Source organism: Balaenoptera physalus (genome assembly GCF_965194825.1).
Source record: "Balaenoptera physalus genome assembly, chromosome: 16".
Lineage (NCBI taxonomy): Eukaryota > Metazoa > Chordata > Mammalia > Artiodactyla > Balaenopteridae > Balaenoptera > Balaenoptera physalus.
In genome coordinates this window covers 29,523,882-29,550,817 of record NC_138898.1, presented here as the reverse complement: position 1 = coordinate 29,550,817, position 26,936 = coordinate 29,523,882, and the positions used below count along the sequence as shown (strand labels likewise).

General features: G+C 46.0%; 1 protein-coding gene across 1 annotated transcript in view; it reads right to left on the bottom strand.

Moving 5' to 3' along the window:
* Positions 1-296: 296 nt before the first annotated feature.
* The window catches only part of TGM3 (transglutaminase 3), a 41,128-nt gene continuing 14,488 nt past the window's right edge, over positions 297-26,936 (bottom strand). The window contains exons 5-13 of the mRNA XM_082428507.1: positions 25,673-25,801; positions 22,287-22,464; positions 22,048-22,183; positions 12,805-12,908; positions 10,716-10,961; positions 7,208-7,516; positions 4,703-4,860; positions 1,326-1,459; positions 297-949 (exon numbers count right to left, since the gene is read on the bottom strand). Coding sequence (XP_082284633.1) covers positions 802-949; positions 1,326-1,459; positions 4,703-4,860; positions 7,208-7,516; positions 10,716-10,961; positions 12,805-12,908; positions 22,048-22,183; positions 22,287-22,464; positions 25,673-25,801 — 1,542 coding nt within the window. The 3' untranslated portion in view covers positions 297-801. The remainder of the gene's footprint in view (positions 950-1,325; positions 1,460-4,702; positions 4,861-7,207; positions 7,517-10,715; positions 10,962-12,804; positions 12,909-22,047; positions 22,184-22,286; positions 22,465-25,672; positions 25,802-26,936) is intronic.

The following is a 26,936-nucleotide window of genomic DNA, read 5'->3' as shown; positions in this document are numbered from 1 at the left end:
AGAGAGTGCCCAAAGCCTGCCTGGGCAAGGCACTCCCTCCAAGTTGCTCCCTGCCTGCTCCAAGGCAGCCAATCTATTTTTGGACATCATCTTAGAGAGGTTTCCTAAACTGATTTGAAACGTCTCCCTAGTTTTGCATTTGGAGCCACACGGAACAACCCCACTCCTCTTGGACACTGGAACATAGAGACCACGGCCTCCCCAAGGCCATCTGTCCTCCAGAAGGACATGGCCCCAGCCCCCCTCTCTCCTTCTCCACCACCTTAGTTGAAGCAGCAGTCCTGTAAATTCAGTGCTGTGTGATAGCGCTCTTTTTAACATTTATTTTGAGGGTGTGGTTGTGAGTGTTACAACAGATGGCTAACCGTCGTCCCCCCACCTCCACAGTGGCCTAAGAGAGAAGCAGGAATGTGCCAACTGCAGGCTGGGGATCAGCAAACAGTCCAGACCATCTTCTCCCCCCATAGCCATTTGGAGAGCCGCTGGGTCAGGTGCCACTCCGTGCCCACAGCATTGAGGGTATAAGGGCTGAGCAGGGTCTTGGAGCTCACAGAGTGGGCAGTGTTGAGGAGAAGCTTGAGGAACATGCAAAAGTGATCAAGTCGTGGGCCAGGGTGAAACCAGCCCAGCCTGGGAACAAGGGAGGGGTGGGTGCTGGAGGCTGGAAGTCCAAGTCCAGGCTGCCTTGGGGGACGGAGTGAGTTTCCCAGGCTGGACAGTGTGTGTGGGCAGGGGACTGACTCCGCAGGTGAGCCCTGCCCGCTCCGTGTTCCCAAGTTTGTATGGGGCCCCCTGGGCCCTTCACTTGTTCACTTTGATGGACAGCATGCCCTTGATCGCGGGGAACTTGTTGCAGGAGAAGTTGGCGAGGAGCTGCTTGGTGCCACTCCGGGTGGGCAGGATCTCAAAATCCGCATAGGACTGCTGCCTGGGGTTCAGGGTTGGCATGCTGATGGGGAAAGGCAGGAGTCAGCATGAGGCCTCAAGTCCTGCTCTGGTCAAGGTCACTGCTCCTTCAACTCCCTCTAGCTGCCACCCTGGGTCATCAAGCCCCTTCAGCTCTGGGACCCCTCAGCAGGGGAAGGCATGGTGGGTGGATCCCATGATCTCCCAAATATGAGGACCAGTTCCAAGCTCTGGTGACCTGGACTTCCCTTGAGTTCAAGTTTGGTGAACCCCCAAGCCAAATGCAAACGTATATCCTTATGGGCAGATTCCCAAGTTCAGAGGCTAGAGGAGTTCTGTCTGCCCTGCCCCGGGCTCTGGGGAGGGCTCCTCTGCTCCCCTCCCACCATCCCACACTGGGCCCTCAGCCTGGGACTCACTCGATCTTGAGGCTGTCCAGCAGCAGGCCGCTCCCCTCCACCATCAGCTTGCAGTCCGTCACCAGCTCATCCAGCGGGTTGGAGAAGAGTACCTTCACGGTCACAGGCTTTTGCACCTGGGCCTGGTCCAGCACCTGTGGGGAGAGGGGTTGACAGAGTCAGGGCTGGGCTGTTCATTTCATCTGCCCTTGATGAGAGCCGACGGGGCTGTGCCGGAGACTTGGTGATGGGGAGGATGTTGCTGAGGACAAAGGAAGGCAGGATAACGATCCTTAGGAGGTTTAGTCCTCCTAAGTTCCAGCGACATCCATGCAGGGGGCTCCTAGGAAATTGCTGTCATCCCCAGGATACAGACAGGACACCCAGGCGTGGAGGAGAGGCAGCACATCACAGCGGCTGAGAGGGCTTAAATTCCCAGCTGGGTTCACGGGCCCTTTCTCAGTTCATCTCGGGAAGGGCAGTCCCCATTTCCGAGGACATGCCACATGTGGTCTGCACAGGGTCCTTGATCAGGGCCTGGAGAAACCTAGGTTTCTGGTCAGAGAAGCACCCTGGACTATTTGTTTGCTCCCAAAGATGAAAGCTTGTGCTCCTGCTGAAAAGCCGCCAAGCCTGGGCAGATATGTCATCTCCCTGGGCCTTGACTCCCTCCCTGATAAAGAGGGCTGATCCCTCCCCGCCTCCCTCCCTGGGCTACAAGGGACCAAATGAGATCATGGATGCAGAAGAAAGTGCTTTGGAAACAGAAACCGAAACTGGGTGACTGGTGGATTTCTTTTCTTCTGTTGAGGATCCTTAGAGGCCGCTGCTTTTTGTTCATTTTGTTTTTTGTTTTTTTTTTCTTGCCACCAATTCTCACTGCAACCATTTTACATCTTCTTGCTAGACCCTGCAATGCCTGACAATAATTTGTGCATAATTGAAACATTTTAGAGACCATGATCTATACCATAATTTCTCCCATGGAACTCATTTAAGAGTATGACATGATTTGAAGAGTGAAGCATAACTTTATACCATTGGGACACAAGAGTACATAAACGGTGCCATATTTTTCACACTGATATTCAATTTGAGATTTTCGTGTATTTGTTTTCCTTTCTTTATTGCTGCTTACCACCCTGTCCTATTGACCTAAATCTGTGCATGCACCCAAAGAAGATGATAAGAGCCAACAGAAGACTGTGTCTGATTGTCAGTAGGTCATGGGCCAATGTGAAGGACATCACCCTTTGGAACAAAGTTCAGATTGTATGGTCTGGTTCTAAAGTCCTCAATGCCTACTCCCAATCAGCATCAAGTAAGATAATAGAATTTTACCCAAATTATTATCTTTTCATACAGATCACCCACGTACCCTGCTCTGAGTGAGCTATGCATTGAGTCATTCAATCAAGATGAGATTGTCTTGATTCTCTGAAGGCTGAAGTAAGGGGAGGTTGCGTTAAGAGCAAATTCACACAAAGATGCCCAAAAGAAGAAAGAGCAGATGTCCTTTAAAAAGATTAAATAAGAAAGTTTTTGATGGAATATTTCCAGGCTGTGTGTGTTCTGATTTCCTTTTAAAAGATGTTACACTCTCTTGAAAGACAAAGCTGATTTGATATGGAAGTCTAAAAGATGTAGAGTAAAATTATTGAATTAAAGAGAAAGCTATAAGCAGGTTTGAGGATATTGGATAAGGGAATATAATGGGGGAAAAACTATCTTCATTTAAACACTGATAATTTTTATGCAAAATGTTTCATTTTGCAGCCTGAGGAGTGGGAAATGACACTTGCTGCCTGTCATTCTACAGGGATGGGGTGCATTTCTTGGAAACGTCCTGGGAAGCAGGAGAAGCTCAGGGGACAATCATGGATTGAGGATGAAAACTCGGTGGGCAGGAAAGAAGGCAAGCCTGGAGCCCAGAAGTTCTGTTCTAGTCCTTCCCAATGGGGGGGCTGTTTCTGTTTCACAACCACAGTGATGGGCCCACAACAGGGGTGGTACCCCCTCCCTAGCCCTGGAGGTGATGGACCACCCCCCTCCCCCCATTCTGAAGCACAATCTAGACTAACCAGGACAATGAAAGAGCTCAATTGCAGGCTAGCTGCATGGAGCGGGTGCCTTGGGTCCCCCTGCCCTCTGTCTGACATCAGGAACCTCTGAAGCTGGGGTGTAGCTTAGGGAGGGTGGGACTAGGGCAGCCACAAGTACTCTAGAAATCTGGGGCTAGGGAGGCTAGTGGCACCGCGATGGAAAAAAAAAAGGCAATCTCTGTCTAGACCGCTGGCACAGATGGTACAGCAGACTCGGGAGGAGCCTGACCCATGAAGCTCTCTATGGGATCCCATGGGAAGATCCCATCTTCCTGACCCATTTGTCTGCCTGTCCTTCCCTGCCAGGCTCTCACCCCTCAGGTTTGTGCTGTCTGGCTCTGGCAGTCTCCACACTGGGCTGGGGTTGGCGTGGGTAGGGACAGGCTTGGAGTCAGCCAAATACTTCCAGCCCCAGTGCTAAGGAAGGAACAGAGTGGCCCCAAGTGCCTCCCGCCGACTTGCAAGCCCCCACATGCCTTGGCTCCTGAGAGGGAGCCTGGGAGCAGAACCTGCAGCCAAAAAATGAGGTATCCTCATTCTCAACCACTGGGAAGATGCTGTTGCTGGCTCTGGATGTGCTGGATGCCCTGGAAAGGGCCTGAGGTCTAGCCCTGGCTCTGGCAGTAATTGGAAATTCCCTTCTCCTCTCTGGGCCTCAGTTTACTGATATATGAAATGGCAGGACATGGGAGCTTGAGACTCAGTCTCTAAGAGTCCACAATTCTGTAACTCTGGGGTCTAGAGTCGGGAGATGCACGTGAGTTATGCCCATTTCTTATTTGCTCTACAAATGTGTCCGGGGGCTGAACTGTGGGTTTCCTGCAGTCAGGACCCACCCCTTGTGGCCCCCTGTGATTCCCAAGCCTGGCACAGCCCAGGACACAGCATATGTCCAGCAGTGAGCTGAAGAGCCCCTCTGGCCACTTCTCAGCTGGCATTGCCAGTGGGTCTAGAGCTGCAACCAAAGAAGCCACAGGGCAACGTGCCTGTGGATATTGCCAGACAGGGAGCAAGGATGCTGCTTTTTTTTTTGCCTCGTCACACAGCTTGCAGGATCTTAGTTCCCTGACCAGGAATTGAACCCGCGCCCCCTGCAGCAAAAGCTCTGAGTCCTAACCACTGAACCGCTAGGGAAGTCCCAAGGACGCTACTCTGAGTGGAACTCTTGGCTGATCCATTTGGCAGAGGCTGGAGCTGAGCTGGGCCCGGTCCTCGGCCTGACAGCAGCGAAGGGCCTTCTTTGTGGTCTGGGAGGGCTGGGCTGGCTGGAGAAGCACCCCTTCAGCACCCCTTTACCTCCAGGGTCAGGGTGGGGTTGTCCAGGATGATGTCCCTCTCCACCACCACCTCAGTCTCGTCGGTGACCTGGCACATGGCTGTGGCCCGGATCATGTTGTCTGCATTCAGGTACTTCTCATACAGAGCATATGCGATCTTTACAGGATGCTGTATTTCTGGAAGGAGAAGTCAGGCAGCAGAGTGAGAGGGAGTGGGGTCGAAACCTTAAAAGCTGATGTCAAGCCAAGTCGATGTGAGCTGGCTGGTAACATCTGGAGCCCAGGCTTGCCTGAGCCCTCCCTGCCAGGCCCTGTGGGAAACATCTGTCTGCTCTGTGCAGGCTGCAGAGCAGGGGCCAGGGGGAACCCAGGGCTCTGGCTGGATGGGCTTATAGGGGCTGAAGCCTCCTCCCTGTCCTGGAAAATATCGGAGGGCAAGTTTCCTTCTAAGGGGCAGGGGAAGAATACGAGGACTAACTCATTGCCCAATGATGAAAACAGTAATGATGACAACACAATAATAACTAACGAGGGAAGCCAGGGCTAAATAAGCGCTTGGGTCCTCCCCTGTCATCCAGTAGCCTGGGATTCTATGGCAACAGCATCTGAACCATCTCCCCACTTCTGGTCTCCCCTGCTTCCAATACATCCCCACACACCAGAAGATAGGCTTTAGAAGCACTTTCCCCCCCAAATCATGTCACTCTTCCTCCATGTCACTTCAAAAATCTTCCATGGCCCCTCGCTGCCTCAGGAATAAAGTTCAGACCCCTCAGTATGGCCCTTCGTGACTCTCTCCCTCAAAAGAACGTTCTCTCCCATGCTTCTCATTGTCCTTTTGACAAAATAGGTACCTTATCACTTCCAAGCTTTGACTCACAAGGTCCCCTCAGATGCAAAGGCCTTCCCCAGCTTTCCTCCCTTTATCTGGCTCCTCCCCAAGCTTCAAGGCCCCTCTCTGACTCGCAGGGCAGGCAGCGAGGGTCCTCCCCTTCCAATGGGTGCAGGGCACTCCCCCCTCCCTTATGCAGTCGTGTTGGGTGGTCTGGGGGGGCCCCCGCATCCACAGGGTCATACACCCCTTGAGGAAAGTCTGTGAGGAAGGTGCTGTCTCTGCTTTTAGCCCTGGAGGGATTTACCTAGCCTGCCCCAAATGTGGAGACACAGGCCCTTGCATCAGCTGGTCCAGCCCTCTTGGACAGTGAACCCTGAGGCTCAGAAAAGGAGGGGGACTTTACAGCATCGCCCAGAAAGTAGGTTAGGATGTCAGGCCTCCAGGACCACTTCACTTGCCTCCTCCCTCCCCTTCCCATTTCACTCTGCTGCCTCTTGCAGAAGTACGGCTTTTTAAAAACCATTTACCTCACGTAAATTATTTTCGGTCTACAGAAATAGCTCTTCCCTTGAGCTTTGAAGGTAAGTAATAGCCAGGCAGTTGCTCTTGGTATGGGGAAGATTTCTGCTAAATTCTGCCAGAAGAGAGGTTGCTAGGGATGCTGCCTTCTGACAGGTGTAATACAGAGGTGTTACCGTTTCTCTGCAGTTTCTCTGCAGACAGAATTCTTTCAAGATGGGCTGTGTAATTAATCAGTTTTTATTAGTTCCTTATGTGAAGCAAATAGCCACCCCACCCTTGTTAATCTGCTTTGTATAAGTCCAGACTTTTCATAACAGCTTGAAGGATTTTGCCAATGTGGGCACACCTGCATTCTAATCCTTCCACAGCCCCAGACTCTCTCTCCTCTACTTTGGTCCCCTCCCGTCTATCCTACCCAGGAGTACAGAGTCACGGTTCCTCCCAGAGGCTCAGACCTCCGAGAAAACCTATCACTGTTGCTGGGAATCAAGAAATTCCACCCACCCATTGGCACCTGTGGGGGAACATTGGAGAGGGTTCAAGGCCTTGTGGTATATTGCAACCCTTCTAGGGTCAAACCCAGAAAGTGATTCATTGTGGGGTGGGGAGGGGTGGGGTAGGGTGGCAGCTGGTATGGGGGAGGGGTGGCAGCAATAAAACCTAGAAAATGGGTGGTGGCACTGGATTTAGCATTAGGAAATCTAGGACCAAGACTTGGCATTGCCACCTACTAGCTATGACACAATCTCTTAAGCGAGTCACAATCTCTCCAAGCCTCAGTTTCCACCTCTGTAAAAGGGAATACTGAAATCTGTCCTTTTAGAAGGTCAAATGTGATAGTACATACGAATATATAAGGAAGTACTCTGCACACTGGACAAAGTGGTATGTACCTGTAAGGGGTATTTGCAGTGTGTCTATTAACTGCCAAAGCCTCCCTCCTTCCTCCCCCAGGGCATAAAAGGATTTTGGTTGGCACCACACTGACTTGCACTGTTCACCATAATAGCAGCCTCCAAAACTTCAAAACCCCAGGCTTAACCACAGAGGCCACGTGCTGTTCCTTCCTTAATCAGTTGACTCGGTTCCAACAGGAACTCTCCAATCCCAAGAGAATACCAGCTACCTTGGGTGCATGGTACCCCAGCAACCTACAGGATGAGTTACCTTCTTCGGGACCCAGGGTTAGGGTGACGGAGTCCTTCCACACCTCGTGTACAAGTTTGCCATTGTAGACGATGGTCCAGGCTGTCATGTTCACCATCACTGTCTTCGAATCACTCGTTAGGTTTTTGAATATCAGGGCCAGGTTGACTTCTTTGCCCACTGTCAGTGCGCCAGTGATCTTGAACTTCCCGGATATGCTGGGCTTCAGTTCCGCTGTGCTCAAACTTCCTGCAGCTGTTGCTCTAAATGCCATGTAGGGTTTAAGTTTCCCCAAAGCCTTTTGAAATGCTTGCCTTTCCTGGCTGGAACCTGTGTGGTGGGAAAAGAGAGAAGCATCTCAGGGATGCGGTGGCAACCTGGACAAAGGACAGCGTCCTGCCTGGAAGGGTGGCCTGGAACTAACACTGGTTCTGCTGCTTGCACAACGATTCTGATTCAAGCAAGTGTCTGACCTCTGCAGGTCTCCATTTCATCCTCCTTAACACGAGGCTCACATCCCAGCTGTTCCAATCAGCTCTAAATTTCCATGGAGATGTAGGGAAAGGTGCATAAAATTACTATACGGCTTGATATTTTGCTTAGGCTAATTAGGTTAGATCTCTCCCTTCCTTCCTTCCTGTCTTCCTTCCTTCTTTCTTTCTTTTGATAAATGGTCCTTTGTGAGACAAAGAAAAAACAGATAATTTAAAAGTAACAAAAACTGAGCTTAAAAAAGTTTACAGTAAGTTCATAAGTGAAAAAAAGGTTATGATTTAGAATTAACTTCATTGAAAAAATTTTCAAACCAGTTTACCATGTTATTCTGCTTTGTTTCTAAAGATGCTTTGAGAATTGAAGAGTGGAACTTTTGTCCATGTCAGTTGACAAGAACTTCCCACAGTTGTTATGGTTCCAGGTTACGACTATTTTAAATTGTCGAGAGAGTTCAGGTTTCATAAACACAAAGGCTGAACCACAGGTTGAGTTTCTGATTCTGACTTGGGTCATGGGTGCTGCTGAATGTGATGCTATAAACAGTCCCTGGAGAATGGCCAAGATCATGGCCTAAAAATCACAGCTCTTGGGGTGCTAAGAGCTGATAACCAACTCTGAGCCTCTGAGCCAGGGTAGACCACACAGTGCACATAAGGCTCCCTGCCTGACCTGAAGATAGATCCACTATCAAGGAGAAGGTATTGACTTTCCAGGAACACGGACAGAGATACACAAAGAATGACCATACTTACGCCCTTGCCCCCTAACTTCCCCAACCCACCTGTGAAATTTTAAGGCAACAGTTGACTTATTAGAAGCACTTTACAATTTAGTGAGGTCTTTCCCATAAGTTACATGTAACAACTGGCAGAGACCTCAGAGGCCAACCATTAGAGTTAAGACCCTAAGAGGAGGAGCTACTGGTCCAAGGGACTGGTAATCTGGGAATTAGGGGCAGAAAGAGGGCCAGTCCCCAGAAGTCTAGACCTGAGTGTAGTAGTTCCTCCCTCACACCTTACTGAAAAGAAGACAGGCAGCCAAATTACCCAAGCTGATAGCTCCTGGTGGGCTGGGTTCCTTTTGGTGCGTTCCCATTCTCTAGCCGAGCTGTAAGTCCACACCCAGGTCTGAAGGCTGTGCAGGGAGCTGAGCCTCTGTGCCCAGAACCTCGAAGCCGGTGTGTTTGCACAATGAGGCTCAGAGCCCACATACCTATATAGGTCACCTGCCAGGCTTACTTAAGACCAAGCTTCCTGCTGCTGTTTTCTCCCTTGGTGTTGCTGTTGCGCAAATGCTTAGCAACCCATTTTATGAGCTTTTCCTCCCTGGGGCCATCAAACAAAGGCTGGAATCATTAGGTAAGGAAGACTGGTCAACATCAGGCGATGTGATCAGCCCTGCTGTCACACAGGGACTGGGTCATCGCCAGGGGTCCTGCAGGGATCCCCCAATCTGGCCGTGGCCCCTTCCCATTGCTCAGGAGGTTTGGCTGGGACAGCCAGAGCCCCCAAGAAGCAGAATCAAGGTGTGACAGTCAGGTAAGGAACCCCACAGAATCACACAACCGTGTAAGCAGTGCACTTCAGAAGTCCCTCTGGGAGGTCATTTCAATGAAGTTGCAGATGTTCAAGTTGATAAAAATCATCACTATTTATTAAGTCCTCATTATGGGCCAGGCACTGCCCTTGGCACTTTCTGTACACTAGCTCATTTAAATCCCACTGAAGACAGGCCTTGCTCTTCTCATTTTACAAGTGAGAAAACGAGGGATCAGAGAGGCTAAGAATCCTGCTTGAGGTTGCACAGTTATAAGGGGTAGGATGGAGTTCACCTCCTGCCCGGGGTTATCTTTTCCTTGGTCCCTACTCTTGTTTCTACATCATGACACTGTTGAGAATTCTTGTCACACACCGGCCTGTCCCCCTGGCCTGTGAGAGAAAAGCCATCTGACCCCAGCTGGGGGAATGGCCTGCATAGGTGGACTGGGGTCCAACTGAGGGCACCAATCTCATCACCCTAGAGTCGTGCCTCAAAATGGCCACAAATACCACACCCAGAGGTTCATCCACCTCCCCTGCTCAGCTTTCCTGTTTTGTAAATGGCAGCCAACAGCAGAAGTCAGCAGGGTACGGAGCTGTGGGGTTCACTTTGGGGGCACGTGGGCACCTTCATGAGAGCACTTTTCTTGACACCTCAGAACGAGCAGTGAGGATCGGCTGAAGGAAATATTTCAAAGTATTTTAGAAAGAGTGACATGTTGACCACGTTAAGGAGTGATTGGCCTGCTAGAGCAAGCATTAATTCACTTTTGCCTGTTTCTAAAAATGAACATCACCTTCAAATGTAGAACTTTTGTCACCATTGAGACTCCTCAAAGAGATAAGTCTCTGACTCTGAAAGCAACTTCCTAAATAGAGCAACAAATGTAATTTGTGTTAAAGGTGGCCTCGTAGCAACTAGCCTTCTAGGTGACTTTAGGGAGACCAGCACTCATGTGGATGCTAAAGATTTCAGGGACTCGGGCGTTGTCCTCATGGTGTAAGCCCACCTCATCTGGCTTTTGGGGAGGCCTCTGAAGCAGACGAAGCAGTCCCCACATCTTGGGGGACTGTCCATTTCTTTTTTCAGAGAATGTTTCCTGCCTGTGTTTCTTAGAGGCTAGGGGAGTGGGCTGACTGAGAGGCCCTCGGGGGGTCTCTCATGGGGGCCATGTTTCTCCCTGTGATGTTCAATCATGGTGCTGTCATCCCAGTTGTGTAATTGGCAAAGGGGCACAGCTGGAGATGAGCTGGACTGACAGCTGCCTGAGTCCTGTGGCAAATTCCCACTGGTACCACGTCTTTTCATGACGGTTCTGTTCCCATGGGAAACAGTCTGGGGAGCTGGGCATTAGATGCCAGGGAGCAGTTCTACCATTCAGGCAGAATTGGCTGACAATTTGGAAGGAGTATGAGCAATTTTTCCTTCTCCACCTCAGAGCTGTCTTCCCACCGTTAAGCCCTGGGTGGCACAGCCCATCCACACCCCCTCCTACCTTCTGGGTACTTGTAATTTTCGGTGACATCCATGCGAGTGTTGCTGCCCACCGCCTTGGTACTGATGTATTTGCCAACGAGGTAAGAGTCTGAGAAATTCTTCTTCAGGCTACCGGTTCGGGCATTGTAGATCCATGTGATGCGGTCGGCATTAACCTCGGCAAAGATGAAGGGCATGTCGAAGTCCCAGTCCACGTTACCCTCTCGGAGAGCGATGACCGAAGCAGGGCCGCACTGGAACACCCCTGGGGGCCAGGATGCAGAGGTTGGATACATGCCAAACCCAGGCCCATCTACAACAGTACACCCCATGGCCTGCTCCTCTGGGGCCCACCCATGACCACCCAACTCCCCTGCCTCTACCCTGCCAAACTCCTTCAACCCCAACAGTCTGCCCCCCTCTTTGTGCACTCAGCAAGACATTCCGGGGCTATTGTTATCTTCTGCAATAGTGCTCTGGTGAGACTCCACCTCCACAGAAGACGGCCCAATCCTGTATTCTGTGGGTGCATAATTTGTGCTGACCCACTGCCTTCAGTCTGTTTCCTAAAGGGGAAAGTCTTGCTGTCTTGTGCTCAGGGCTGCCTCTTTTCTACTCTGCAAATCATTCTTCCCAAATCACCCCCCTATTCCTGAAAGACTTTTCTGCATACCCAGCCCACAGGGATGTCATGCTTCTTTGGGGTCCCAAGCCCTGACCATCATCCCTTCCCGAGCACTCAGCATAGGTAGCTCAGACAGATAAGTAGGTAGGTAGATGGATACATAGAGAGATGGACAGATAGATAGATTCATAGATGAATGGATGGTTGGATGGATATAGATGTAGATGTAGGTATAGATATACAGATATAGTTTCATTCATGAAGTGCCTAGCTGAAAAAAAAGCAAGGTGCAGCAGAATAGAAACAAGAGTATTATTCCATTTGTGTTTACAAAACAAATAAACAAAGACACACACACACACACACACACACACACACACACACACACACGCTTTTATAAGCCTGAAACAGTGACTTTCAACCTTTTTTTTTTTTTTTTTACCATGACTTCTAGAAATAAGTAGATTTTACATCATGGCACATATATGACCCTGAAACAAAAATTCCACAGGACAATTTTTATTCTTAATGTCCAATGCACCCTGATATTTTCTTTTCCTTTCCTTTCCCCCACCCCTTTCCATGATATTCTATTTCATTTCTTAAAATGATGGTCACAACCCATTAACTTGATTTTATAGCTGCTAGTGGATTGTAGTGAAAAGGTTGAATAGTGGCCTAGAAAATATCTGGAAGGTTACCCTCCTCACACCCAAGTTCCCCAAATCTAACGTTCATTGCTTCTGGTAGAGACGCTGCAGTTGGGGAAGGGAGTAAGACTTCAATTTCATTGTAAGTAAGTCCTTTTAGAACTATTTGAATTTTTTTTAAACCATGTGCCTATATGACCTTTATGATTTTTTTTTAAGTTTGAAAGAAACAACTGAAAATGAGGGTAACAGACAAGAATGCTCTGGAGGTCAGGGGAGGGAAGGGGAAAGGTTCCTGGAGAGCTTGAGACCCAAGCTCTGATGGGAGAGTGGCCACAGGTGGGAGCACAGGGATGGGGCCAGGCCAGCCTGCGTGGAGAGCTCGGCCTGGCAGGGGACACATGTGAAGGTGAGAGAGGCGATGGGGGCCATGATCACGGAGGTCTGGAGCTGAGCCAGGGAATTTGGGTTAAATCCCAAGGCGATGGGGAACTGGAAGCTTTCTGTGCTGGGAGGGATGGGCTACCAGAGGTGGTGCAGGAGAATCATGGTTGGCAGGGGACGGCTCCTTTCCCTTGCTGCAGGGCACATGCCAGGGCCTCTGCAGCAGCCATGTGAGTGCAGGTATGGAAGTCATTTTAATAGCAGCCCGAACCAAGAAAATTAGGAGGGAAATCTACTTTCAAAATATTTTTGTTTTAATCCCTCCCTGCCCTCTGGAGGTAGAGAGGATTTGGGTGACCTTGCTGTGCCGCTGTCCACCACTATAAAGAATCGAGAGGTCATGACTTAGAGCCAAACCCAGAGAAGGGGGCCGTCAGAGAGTTGGTTACCTTGGCTCCTTTCCTGGGGGGTGGCGTCCAGAACCTGCCATCCACTGTATGATGGGCTTAGGTCAGTCCGCTCAAACCAGGCTTCATTCCAGACGTGGAAATTCCTGCAGACAGAAGCACAGACTACAGAGTTTGGCCAAGGCCACACAGCAGAGGAGTGGCAAAACACCACATCTCTGATCTGACAGTGCAGCACCCTGATACTCATCAAGTGAGCTTACTCTGTGCCAGATATTGTGCTAGACCTTGGCAAGCATTGTCACACTTAAATTCTCACAGCACTGTTAAATGGGTACTATTTTTATGCACATCTCTTAAAAGGGGAAACTGAGGGTCAGAGAAGTTAAGCAGCTAACAATGGCAGAGTCAAAGTTTGGACCCAGGTATGCCTAACTCCAAAACCTAGGTCCTTGACCACTATGTTCTACTGCCTTTCTGAGGAGCAGAACAGATCTAGGTTAGCGCCAGAATCCAGCAAGCAAACCCACACAGCTTTCTCCTATGCATCCTGTTGGGGTACACTACTGTATTTCATGTGGGATGAAAATGAATGGGGTTGCAGCAAGAGTGACAGGTCTGGCTAAGAGCCACAAAGCCCTTGGGCTGAGGTCCGGATTGAAGAATGACATATACCAGTCTTAAAATGTTCTTCATCAATGGCAGCCCCTTGTCTCCCAATCTATATGTCTCAGTCATTGGTCCCCTCCCTCAGCAGGTATAACCAGTTAGCCAAAGCTTTATGCATTCTTGATTCTGCCCTCTACTCTCTCCTTCTCCAATCCCACAGCAACTACATAAACATTGGCTTGGCAGTTTTGGGTCCAACTTAGAAGAAAATGTAAGTAAGTCTGACATAAATTCAAGTTCTATCCAACTTGAAAAAAATTTTTGTTATACTCATGAGTTGGAGAAGATAGTTTTAAGCAGAGAACCAACTTCTGAATGATAAGTGTGACTAGGTAAAAATATTAAACTTGCATATACCAAATAAACAAAGAAACAAACTATAGTTCTGTTTCCAGCATGGGAATAAGCTCATAATAGACAGTCCTTACTGCAGAAAACAATAAACTGGGGAAAAAAATACAAAAGACAGCTATCTGAGAGTAAACAAAGCAGGAGGATTTTGGGAGGGTGCCAAAACTTTTAGGAAGGGGCCAGCATGGGGCAAGTTGTACTTTGGTGCCCTTGCCCCTAAGGACAGGCTGCAGTTGAGGTAAAGTGCAGGGCAGTAAAAACTCCAACAGACAGCCTACATCTTTCTGACCTGGGGAGATAAGAAACTGAGCCTGGGTTAACCAGGGTTGCTAGAGAGTGAAGGGGAAGTCTTGGAAAGGAAAGAATCAGAAAGGGGGACCCAGATTTGTATATAAACTCTGCCTAAGCTTCTGGGTGACCTCTGAGCTAGGCATATATGAGGCAAACTACAAGTAGTCCAGCTAAAAATTTAAAAAATGAACTGAAACTTGGGCTGCTGCCCACCATAAGTGAGATAGAATTTGCAGTTTGAGTCTACCTCAGGTATACTGCTAAGATAAAATGTAGACTCAAGAAGAAGCCAATGTCCAGGATACAATCCAAAATTAGTCGACATACAAAGAACCAGAAGAATGTAGCTTGTCCTCAAGATAAAAGACAATCAACAGGGACTAACCCTTAGATAATCCAGATGTTGGAATTATTGGATAAAGACTTTGAAGCTGTTATGATAACTATTCTCAGTGTAATAAAGGAAAATATGATCATAACAAATGAAAAGAGGGGGCCTCTTAGCAGCAAAATAGAAAATATGAAAAAAAGAAGCAAATGGAAAATTTTAACTGGGAAAAAAACCAACATCTGAAATTAAATAATTCAATGGATGGCTTACTAGCAGAATAGAGAAAACAGAGGAAAGAGTCAGTAAACTTGAAGACAGATCAGTAGAAATTATCCAATTTGAAGAAGAGAGAAAAAAAGGTTGAAAAAAAATCAATTAAGCAGGGAAAATATATGCAACATGTATACTAGACAGAGATTTACTATAATGAATATTATAAAGTACTTACAAATCAATAAGACACAAAAGACCACCTGGAGGGGTGGGATAGGGAGGGTGGGAGGGAGACGCAAGAGGGAGGAGATATGGGGATATATGTACATGTATAGTTGATTCACTTTGTTATAAAGCAGAAACTAAGACACCATTGTAAAGCAATTATACTCCAATAAAGATGTTAAAAAAAAAAGACACAAAAAAGGAAGTCAAACATGCCAAAAATCGACAATGAGCAGGCAATTTTCATAAGCAATACAAATGATCACTGAACATATGAAAATAGTTTTAACTTCACCACCATTAAAAGAAAATTAAAATGACAAAGAAATACCATTACACTTATTAGACTGACAAAGATGAAAGCATAGGATGATACACATTGTTGTGTGATACTCATCATTGTGTGGGAAAACAAGCAGTGTTATACACTGCTGGTGGGAGTTTAAATTGGTATGACATTTGTGAAGGGCAATTTGGCAACGAGTTTGAAACACCTTTAAAAATCTATATACTCACTGAGCCAGTAGTTCCACTTCTAGGAATTTCTCCTATAAAAACCCTCACATTAGTGCACATAGATGTACATGGAAAGATGTTCACTGAAGCATTATTTGTAATAGCAAAAATAATGGAGGAAAAATTTATCAATAAGGAATTAGTCAGATAAATTGTGGCACAGCCGTGCAGGAGAATATCGTGCAGTGGTCCAAAAGAATGAGGAAAATCAACCTAGCACTGACATGGAAGATGTCTAAATTGTATGACCAAGTAAGAAAAACAAATTATAAAATAGTGTGTATATGTATATGTATAAGCTTATAAAAATATATACTAATATGATGAAACTATTTTGATTTAGAAAATTATACATTAAAAAAGCAGTAAAAAAAAAAAAAAAAAAGCAGTGAAAGTTAGTCCCCCATAATTCTATTATCTTAGATAACCATAGTTTAAATAATGGTTTGGTGTATATATTGTGCTCATGGACAGATTTTGGTGCATATGAACTAAGCTGTACGTTATTTATTTCTGTAATGTTTTCATATTCTATAATGAAAATTACTTATTACTTCTGTAATTCTATAATTACAAAATAGATATTTAAAAATATGTATATTATATAAACACTAATAGCTAATACAGTTGTGTCAACACAGAAAATTATTAAGTTTTTTAACTGTCTTATATATTAACTCATTTAATCTTCACAATGCTCATATAAAATAGGAATAATTATTATCTCCTTTTGACAGTTCTAGAAACTGAGGCACAGAGAAGAAGTTAAGTGACTTGTTCAAGGTCTCAAAGTGAGTAAATAGGCAGAGTGGGATTTTAACACAGGCAGAGGGCTGCAGGGTCCATGCTTTTAACTACTAAACTATACTGTCCCTCTAAATTTTAATTTATTGACAAGAAAGATATTAAAAATTATAAAATAGACTGTTAACTTGGTCCCATTTGGGTAATTAACACTCAATGCACATAAACAGAATGAAATGTCTGGAAGGATCTATCTCAAAATGTTGTTAGTGTTTTTCTTTGGGTAGCTATATTACTATTACTCTCACTAATTTATTTTTTTATTGTTTTATAATCAGGAAAAGATTGTTTTTGTTTTGCATGTTGTAAAATGAAACCTGCAAGACTTCCTATGGGGACCACACTGGGAGTTCTACACTATACAGTTGTCAGAAGGAGTTAGAAGTGTTCCCTAAGTACTTATCAGGTGCACTGTGACCCTGCTACATCCTTCAGAGAACAAGGGGAGAGCTAAAAAGTCAGCTCCAAAACAAGACAGAAGGAATAAGGTCATAAGGGGTAAACAAACAGATAATGATAAATAATACCAACCAATGATATGAGTGGGAAGAGCACATACTCTCACTACTGTAAAGAAACATAGATCATTACAAAATTTCTGGAAGGCTACAGCACTAGATGCTTTTAAAATGTCCATTCCCTTTAACCCAGGATATACCATTACTAGGAGTCTTTCTTAAGGGACTAATCACAGACGTGCTCAAGATTTACATATAACAATGCTCGTTACTGTGTTATTTACAGTAGGAAAAAAAGGGGATAGGTAACATAGGGAATAGGAGATAGTTTATAGCAGGAAAAGAGATAATGGTTTAACCATTCAATGGAATATGATACTTTTAAAATCTTATTTTTTGAAGATTATTTAATGACATTGTGAAAATGTTCATAATATCATGTTTAGTCAAAAACACATGATTTAAGACTATGAAGTAGTTGGTTTCCAGGTGTGGGGAAAAGTAGGATGTGTCTATCATATGCTCCGTCTTTTACCCATGCCTTTGTAAAATGTATGATCCCAATTCTATAAAAACAACAACGAATAAAGAAAAGATTGGATAGAAAACTATCAAATATTTAAAGTATGTGAACAATAGGATTACAGATGATTTTTACTTCTTTACATATTTCTGAGATTTCCTATAATTGTGAAAAAAAAGTCATCATAAAAATTATCTCCAGGCAGCCCCACAAAATGCCTTTTTGAATAGGTCCTTAAGATCGGTTAGAATTCACCCAGGAGAAAGCAGGAGTGTGGGAAGGTGACCCTAGAAGGGTGAAAGGAGAAAGAGAGGATGAAGAAACAGGGAGAACACCACGTTTCACATTCATCTCATTCCTGGCAGAGAGCTCTAGATAAGGGCGGGTTGGTTAACATAGATTGGTAAGTAGCTATGTTTGAATACTTAAATGCAAGGCAGGAATTTAAGACAAAGCAGATAACAAGTTCATCCTGGTCCCTCCATCATTTGAAAGCCAGCACTTTGCTCACAGTTACTTGGGATGTATGTGCCTTTCAAATGCACCATCAGGTTTGTTTCTGGTTGTGTGCCACGTTCTTTCCCACCTCCCAACTTTGGACTCTGCTCCTGTCTCGAGTGTTTCAGGAGTAGGAGTTTAAGAAAAGGACAGACTGAGGCATTTATTTAAAAAGATGCAGATTCCCGCCCCTCCCAGCTCCCTCCACTCAAATCAGTTCTCATGCGACCTTTGAAGTTTATAAACCACTGCCCCTAGAGACAGCAACTGAGTTATGCTTACCTCTGAATTCATGGGGTCAGGAGACCCTCTCTAGAAAGTGACCCAAATCCCTACCCATTCTGCCTATTTGTCCTTCCAAATGCAGTTCAGATACCACCTCCTTCAGAAAATCTTTTCCTAACATACTCAGAGGGTGCCAACCTTACCTCTGTGCTATCTCTGCATCTTGCATGATTCAGTTATTTGACATCTGCTCCGTAATCACCCAGCTTCTCATGCAGCTAGGAACTCCTCTAGCGAGATTCCTGTATCTCACTCCTCTTGGGCCCTGTGCCCAGTGCAGGGTCTGGCATGCAGTACTTACAGCATGCTCACTGAATTGAGTTGTTCTGGAACCTGGACACTCTTGCAGCCTTGGTTTCCTTGCTGTGGGTCTGAGCAAGCTGCTCCAGGTACGTTGGGGACTAGCTAAGTATTAGTGGAGGCTGGTGGCCATGGAGAGATGCGTTAGGAGCCAGGGCTCGAGTGGGGGGTATGGGTTCTGACAGTTCTTCTCCAGAACTGACCGACTCCACCTCCCTGACCACAGGGCTGGGAAATCTCCATCTGCCTTCCACCTCGGAGCTCTACAAAAGGCTACAAATAGAGTCAAGTCTGTGACTCGAGAAACCAGGGAATCAAGTTGAATGAAATAAGAAAACGAGCCAGAAATGTCAAGATAAAGGTAACCTTGGCCGAACTGTTCCAAATCATTTGGTTGCAGGTCTCAGAAACCTCCTTTATAGTGGCGTAGAAGGGAACCATATTAAAGAAGCTTCCCCCAGAGTGTCCTGACTCCGAAGAAGTGAAAACTCCAGAGCCTTGTGCCTTTTAAGTCCAACCACTGTCATGAGCAGAATGGCTTAGAAGAAAATGGACCCCACTGGATGCTGTAATGTGATTCAAAGAAAGATCTAGAAGAAATTGTTGAGGTCCCCGACCTAGCCCTTCATTTTACAGATGGGAAACTGAGGTACAGAAAAGTTAAGGAATTTATGTAAAGTTAAACACTTATTTAGAGCATCTGAATGTCTCCAGCTGTTTACTGGTGCTTCTCCCTGGACCTCTGTTTTCTCATTTATGAAATGAGTAGGTCTCTCTCTAAGATCCCTTCCAGCTCTAATGTTCTTTGACTGGGGAGAGTCCTGTTGACAGACACCTAGGTCCACCTCCAACTTGGATGCTATTTCAGTTTGACTTTGGGCAAGTTGTTTCTCCCCACTGAGCTCCTGAGACAGCATCTAGTATCATAGAAAAGTTGCATTTGCTGCCTAAGTGTGAAACTAAGAACCCAGCTTTGCCACCTGGTTGGTGTCCAGCCACTCCTTTTCTGGAAAATCTCAAAGTAAGTGGTCAGAATCCTCAAACATCAGTCAGGAATAGTGATACCATTCTTTGGCATCTCTCTGGTGCTTCATAGTTTGGGTTCGAATCCCAGCTCCACCATTTTCTAGTTACCTGCCCTTGGGTGAACGACTCTGTGTCTCAGGTTCCTCAGCTGTAAAATGGGGTGTTCATAATAGTACCTACTTCATTGTTTCTGAAGAGTACATGCAAGCACTCAGAACATTACCTGGAACACAACAATTGCTCAGCAAATTATTAGTTGCTGCTGTTATTATTATTAAGCACTTTCAGATGCTTAACCTCACTTGATCCTTACATTCTATTACTTTAAGCAAATCTGGACAAGGTTCTAAAATCTTTTAACATTTGCAACATACAAAGATTCTGTTGGAAGGATTTCTGTTCAAACCCAAACTGTCCTTTTAATAATAGGTTAGTAATTCCACTCTATGCAGAAAATGACTCGTGGGATAGCTCCCCCACTACCCCCTGGTGGGAACCATGTTGAAGGGATGCGATAGCTCCCTTGGGAGGGGTAGCTCTTACATAAAAAGTGGGGCAAGCTGAAGCTTCAGAGAATAAAAAATTAAAGAGACTTAAGTGAACATCTAGTTTCAGGCCAACCTTTATATTTCACTGCTGGGGAAATTGGGGACCAGAAACATGAAGTGGCTTTCACAAGTTCTAGAGCCAGATGGTAGTGGGGCTGGAACTAGGGTTCAGGACTCCCTGTCCGCACACCACCCAGTGCTGGTTCCCCACCCACAGCTGGTAGGGAGGAGGATGGGGAGGGACTCACAGCTCTCACTGCTTTCTGAGGAGGGTTCTGATGAGGGGGGATGAGACTCCCAGGAAAAATCACAGCTTTAGGGCCCAACACCCTGCAATGAGGCCAACAGAAATGACAGTGGAGACGCCCTGGAATGTCTCCACAGGCCCAGACTTGCCCCAAGGTGATTATATTTGGAATGAATTATGAAGCTAATGTGGAGTGGTAGCATGAACCAGGAACCAAGAGATCTCAGGGCTAATTACAAATTCAGCTTAAAGGCCCCACCTTCCTGTTCCCAGGAAGTCTTCCTTGATGGCTCCCTCCCTGAATTCCCACAGTGCTTACTGTCTGAATCATGCACCTGGCATACCCCACGCCATCCCACGTTGCTAAATAGCTTCTACTCATGGCCTCCCCACTCCTTATCTCCTAGCAGCACCAGATGTGCTCTCAGTGGAGGGACTGAGCCTTAAGCATTCTGGTCTCTCTGCAGTTGCTAGTGTGCAGGCTGATCACAGAAGGGTTACGCCAAAGGGGACCTCCCCTTCCCCAAATCAGTCATTTGTTGAACCAAGCATCTCCTTTTGTGAAGGAAACCAAAGTCAGGAATGGCATTGCCCCAAGGATCAGAACAGGTTACAGTGGGATTTTGGACACAGTAACAAAAGTAAAAAACAGGGAGAAGAAAAGACCTTCATTTATGAGAAGCTCGGGAAAAAAACCTCTCTGTAAGTAGCCGTGCCACTAGAGGGAAACGTTGTGTATGGGCAGATTAAGAAAGAACATCTGAAATAAGCTTTCTCTTCCCCATTAAACCCTAGAATCCATGTGACCTTGAGTGAATTCATACTCCTCCCTCCCTTCAGAGGGGAGGGGATGCTTACACTACTCAGTGCCATTATTGGTGTGGGGTGTTGTTTATTTGTTTTAAAAGCTTTTTCTGTTAATTTTAATATTCCTTTGACTTTATTAGTTACCCTGAGTACATTTCAGTAAAGTTGGATCTACTTATTCTGGGAATAATAAATAATAAAGAATTTTTTTATAGACCATTTCAGAATTGAACATCTGGAAATAAGATGGCATCTGTTATCAGGTTATCTAGACAAGTATATGCATGTGAGGGATTATGTGTGTGTATAGCCTTTGAAATGGATTCAAACAATGGATTATTGACATGCATGTAGTACTTTATATACACAGACACATAGATATCTGTGTGTATATACAGATATAGACATAATTATTTTCAGTTGCCATCTGGTAATAACTTGGCATATGGTATAATCCTAAATAGCTGTAACAATACCTATTTTATGTATATATGCAGCTATACAAAGTTATGAATATATGTCTATAAGTTTTAGATAACTTACTTCCAGTTGGCATCTATTATATATTACATACATATGTGTGTGGATAGATACGTGTGCACATAGCATATTTATGGTTAGAAATATATATGACCAGTTACATATAAAGCTTCTTTTTTTCCAGTTGGAATCCAGAATAAGCTAACATTTTGTTCTATCAACCAAGATACACAGAAAGTATATATGCATAAGAGAAAATGTGTCGCTTTTCTCTAAGAAAACCCAAAAGTCATATGGGTTGCCTGAAGTGACATAAATCTATATTTATTACTAGAAAATCAATAGTTTCAGTGTTTATCTTCTAAAGTAGCATAGGGTCTAGTGGGCACTACAAATTCAGGGAAGAGCCCAGGAATCATATCTTTCACTGGTATAACAGCCTTCATCTGGCGGCGAGATAAAGTAGACCATCAGAATTTTCAGAACTCTGAGAAGAGCTGTTTCGGGTCTTGCTAGATTCTTGCTAGATTCAGCATTTTCATTTTACACTTGATCTTAGCCAAAAGGCCAAGACGTGATAGCATTTCCACTCTAAACCATATGTTGACATGGTACTTGCCTCCCAACTCCTGTTTGGAGCTGGGTCCCAGGAGCTGGGGAGAGCTGGGGAGAAGCTGCTCAGATGTGGTGCTCAGAAAGGGCCAGACACTCACCATATGCTGTCACTGCCTTTGTCCATGGGCCATCCTCTGGGGTCATAGTACACATCCACGCTGAGATTTTGGTCTGTGTCATGAGCTGAGTTGAAGTTGGTGATAACTCGGGAGGGAATCCCCAAACACCGCAGCGCTGCAAGTCAAGGGCAGTCTGAGGACTCGGGGTGCAGTGGAGATGGTACCTTGGGGTACCCCACTGCTGCCCACCGAGGAAAGGCACATCACACCCAGAATACCTGTGTTGAGGGTCCCAGCGAAGACCCAGCACTGGCCGTATCGGACTGCCCTGAAGCCAGAAATTTGCCACTTCTTGAGGATCTCCACGCTGCCATTCCAGTTCCTTGGGTGCTGGCCACCTGTGTAGTTACCACTCCAGTTCCCAGCAATCACACCATAGTCATCATTGTTATTGATCTGGGCAGGAAAAAAACCCCAAAGAAATCAGCACAGAGAGTGACATGCAGAGTTCAGGGGACAAGATAAGGAGACAAGGAAGGAAGCCAGGGAGCCTCCTTCAAGTGGATTTTCTGTCTTTCTGGGTGATTTGGATGATAATTGTGATAATGATCCCCCTAAGGGTATCAAGCGGTATATGAATTTAAAAGTGCTTTCCTTAACAGGCCATGTTTGCCCCTAATTCACATATCATTCGCAGCTCACAGGGAAAACTGAGGCTCCGTGGCTTGTCAGTGGCGAGGGAGGGGCAGAAAATCAGCCTGCTGGCAATTTCTGGCCAGAACTCATGGGGTGCTGCTGCTGCCTGACTTGGAAGCCCATGGTTTGAAGCTCTCTTTTGGTGTCCTGGTCTTCTAAAAAGATCATTTTAGAACTTGAGCAACTAACTTCTTCTTGGAAAGAATAAAGATGGACTGTTGCTTTTCATTCATTCATTCATTCATTTATTCATTCCCTCAACTTAAGGCATGATCCTTGTATAAGTAACACAACCACGATGCAGTATGAAAAGAGCACTGGACTAGCAATCAAAAGATCTGAGTTTCTTAGCCTGAGTCTTTTATAGACTCATATTGAAATATTTAGGGATGAAATGTTATAATGTCTGGGATTTATCAAACAATCTGTGGAGGAAGGGACAGAGATGAAACAAGACTGGCCTTGAGTGGGTAATGGCTGAAGCCAGTGATGGGTACGTAAGAGTTCATTTTACTTCTTCCTCTACTTTTGTGAAAGTCTGAACTTTTCCATGATAAAAAGTTAAAAGAGAATGAGAAAAGGAGAAACCTGAGAGAGAAACAAATATCATATATTATCGCTTATATGTGCAATCTAGAAAAATGGTACAGATGAACTTATTTGCAAAGCAGAAATAGAGACACAGATGTAGAGGACAAATGTATGGTTACCAAGGGGGGAAAGGGGGTGGTGGGATGAATTGGGAGATTGGGATTGACATATATACACTACTATGTATAAAACAGATAACTAATAAGAACCTGCTGTATAGCATAGGGAACTCCATTTTGCTGTACAGTAGAAACTAACACAACACTGTAAAACAACTATACCCCAATTAAAAAATTCTTTTTAAATAAAGTAAAATAAAATAGATAACTAATGAGAACCTACTGTATAGCACAGGGAGCTCTACTCAATGCTCTGTGGTGACCTAAATGGGAAGGAAATCTATAAAAGAGAGGATATATGTATACGTATAACTGATTCACTTTGCTGTACAGCAGAAACTAACATAACATTGTAAAGCAACCCTACTCCAGTAAAAAATTTTAAAAAAAAGAGGAAGAAGAAACCCGAGTTGCAAGCCCAGCCTGGTTGCTTGTCAGCTGGGTGACTGCTTGCGGGCGAGTCGATTCACCTCTCTGGGCCTTCATTCTTCACCTTCCAACACAGGGAACGTTAGAAACAAGTACTCCCTCAGCTGTCTTCCAGCGGCCAAGTTTTCAGAGTTTATGAAACTTTGACTAGCATTTATCCCAACCTTACAATGAGAATGGCTCCCTCTCTCTGTGGGGGCCACAAGGGCAAGGCCTATGAGGATGAACAGTCTGGAAACGGAAGGATCCTTGCCCAGGACAGGCTGACCCAGCCTTCCACCACCCCTCCATGTGGTGGGTGAGCTCCACACCCCCTCCAGGACGGTCTGGGCTGGAATAGCAGGATGGGGCCAGATGGGGCTCCTTCAAGATGGAAGACTGCGTGGCCCATCCCCATCTCCTGAGTCACAGGTGCACCAGCCTCCAAAGTGGTAATCAGCAGGGTCATCTCTGACTGAAAGCCGAGGTTTCAAAGCCCCACACAGGCCATAATTAGCTCGTGGCCCAGCCCAACCAGGAGGGCTGGAGAGAGAGTGGGGAGGTATCGCTGAGGCACCCAGCTCTGAGATCAAGTGGTTTGTCTGGAGGGCAGGGGTGAGTCAGCAACTACTGGAGCCAGCTGCCTCCCCTACCCTCTCCTGAGCTGAGGAGGCTCAGCTTCCTAAATTGCCTGAATCCAGCTTCCCTCGACCTTGGCGTTGGCTTTAATCCACCCCCTCCTGGGCCACTTGGTTTTCGAGGTTTGGCCCAGGCCCCACTCCCTCTCTGCACTCTTCCCGGCTGCCTTGGTTCCCACCATTTCCTCAGCGCCTCCACATTGCCTGGGCCTCCCCACAGCTGTCCTGCGAAGTTTGGGTTAAGAAGTGCTGTCTGATGACCCCCGATATCTATCATGCAGTCAGAAGGTCATTCAAATTTCTAACCGTGTAACTAGCTTGTTAGCTTGGATATTCTCCCAACTCAAAATTGACTTGAAATGCCTAGTCCATTAATCAAAAAAAAAAGTTAAAGACACTTCTGAGTAATCATTTAGTTTCAGAGGGTTAAAGTTCAAGAACTCTCTGACTTTTAGCTTTTTACTTTGTAACTTTTGAGCAGGCTATCCCTTGTTTGGATACTTTCTGATGGAGGTGCTCTCTGCACACTGACTACAGAGCAGTGCATTCCTCCAGCATCCAGCTTATGTGTGCATCTGAGTGCGCGTGGGCATGTGTCTGGGGAGGTGGGGACAGGTTTCTCACGTGGAGGGACTGGGCAAGTGTAGGAGGCCCTGTGCGGGCAGTTGGAGGCCTTGTTCTGGCCAGACTCACAGGCTGAGGCTGTGAGTGAGTCACTTCAGCACCCTGGCATCAGTTTCCCCGTCAAGACAATGACTGTGTTGGCCTCTGCCCTCCCCGCTGGCACTCGAGCCCTCTGTGCTGAGGATGGGATGAGTCGGAGCAAAGGAGGTTAACGTTTCAGGCTCACTCAGGAGCTTACCCCCTTTCCCAGGAGCCCCAGGGATGGAGCAAATTCTCAGCTTTGCCTCCTCCTGGTCCTGGCAGACACCCAAAGATCAAATCCTTCGTCATTGGAGGAAGGCCTCGCAATACAGTGGAAAGGGCTTTGGAGCCAGGCAGCCTGGGTCCAGTTCTGCCTTTGCCACTCACTCACTGTGTGTCTCAGGAATGTTCTTTAATGTAGAGGCTCCGTGTGTGCGAAATGGGGATGGTAACAGCCACAACTATATTTTGTGAGATGTCAACCAACGCTATAAGTGGTTGTGCCTAACCCATAGCTGGGTTTGATATACAGGAATAACTAGTTATTATGGTTTTCTCATCACTCACCATTGCACTCAGCACCCGGCCAACATACTGGGGGTCGTCTCTGCGGGCCACATCATTAACAGGGTCACGGCGAAAATTCAGACTATTATCCAGCAGAGAGAGGCAAATGTTCAGAATGCCTTCTTCAAACTGTTCAAAATGGGACCATATGTTACAATGAAAGAAATGACAAGTAGTATCGGCTTATTGAAGGCATGGGGGCTACACTGGTAAGAACCATGGGCTCTGCCCAGATCCTTCCACTCTGCAGCCTCCTGAGCTGAGAGAATCTGAGGAACAACCACCCAACTTGGGCTTTAACCCTGCAAACTCATCCAGAGCTCTTGCTATACACAAGGCCTTGCACTGAGGCCCCTAAAGTTAATGGCACTCCCTCGTTGTTATGAACTTGAGAGCAATCACTTGGCCTGTCTGGGCCTCAATTTGTCCATCTTTATAACAGGGGATCAGACTGAGCTCATCTCAAAGTTTCCATCTAGATCTGACATTGATCTTGAGCATATTACTCAGACTTTGGGGGAACTGATTAAAAAGATAAAATGTCTCATTAAATTGGAATTTGAAGCCATTTTCACAAAATAAGACTTATTTTTGTCATTGCTTCTCAAATGGAGAAGGCCAAGCTTTTTCTTGCCTTAGGGTCTTTGCATGTGCAGTTCCTTCTACCTCCAGCTCTCCTCCCCAAGAGATCTATCTGGCTCCTTTGCTTCCTTCAGGTTTCTGATCAAAAGTTCTTTTCTAAGAGAGGCTCACCCAGATCTCGCCCTTCAAAATATCTTCCCTTCCACCCCCGGGTGCACCTTATGCCATTACCCACCCCACCCCACTTTTTTTTTGAATGAAATTTAACACAGAACCCAACATATAAAACTCAACATATAAAATATATGGCAGATGTGCTCTGGCTGACTACAGAATGGGGTCTGGACATGGCAGAGAATGCACCTGTCCACCCCCTGCTGGACATGCAAGGTACCTCACCCAAGGCACTTCATTGTAATGTCTTCATTTGTCTACTGGAAAAAAGAAAAGGTGGAGGGAATCCCTGGATGTTTTTGAGGCTGAGCAAACCTGGGAACTCTGTGGACTCAGATGTCATACTAATGAAGGACCTTTGAAAGGTCGAATGCACACACCAAGGAAGCTTCATCACATTCTTACCTAAAATGAATAACAGAAACTACATTATTGTCCCAAGTGTCTCTACTGGGCCTTATCCTCATTTGTGCATCACGGTACCAATAACACTTCATTGCATCAATTT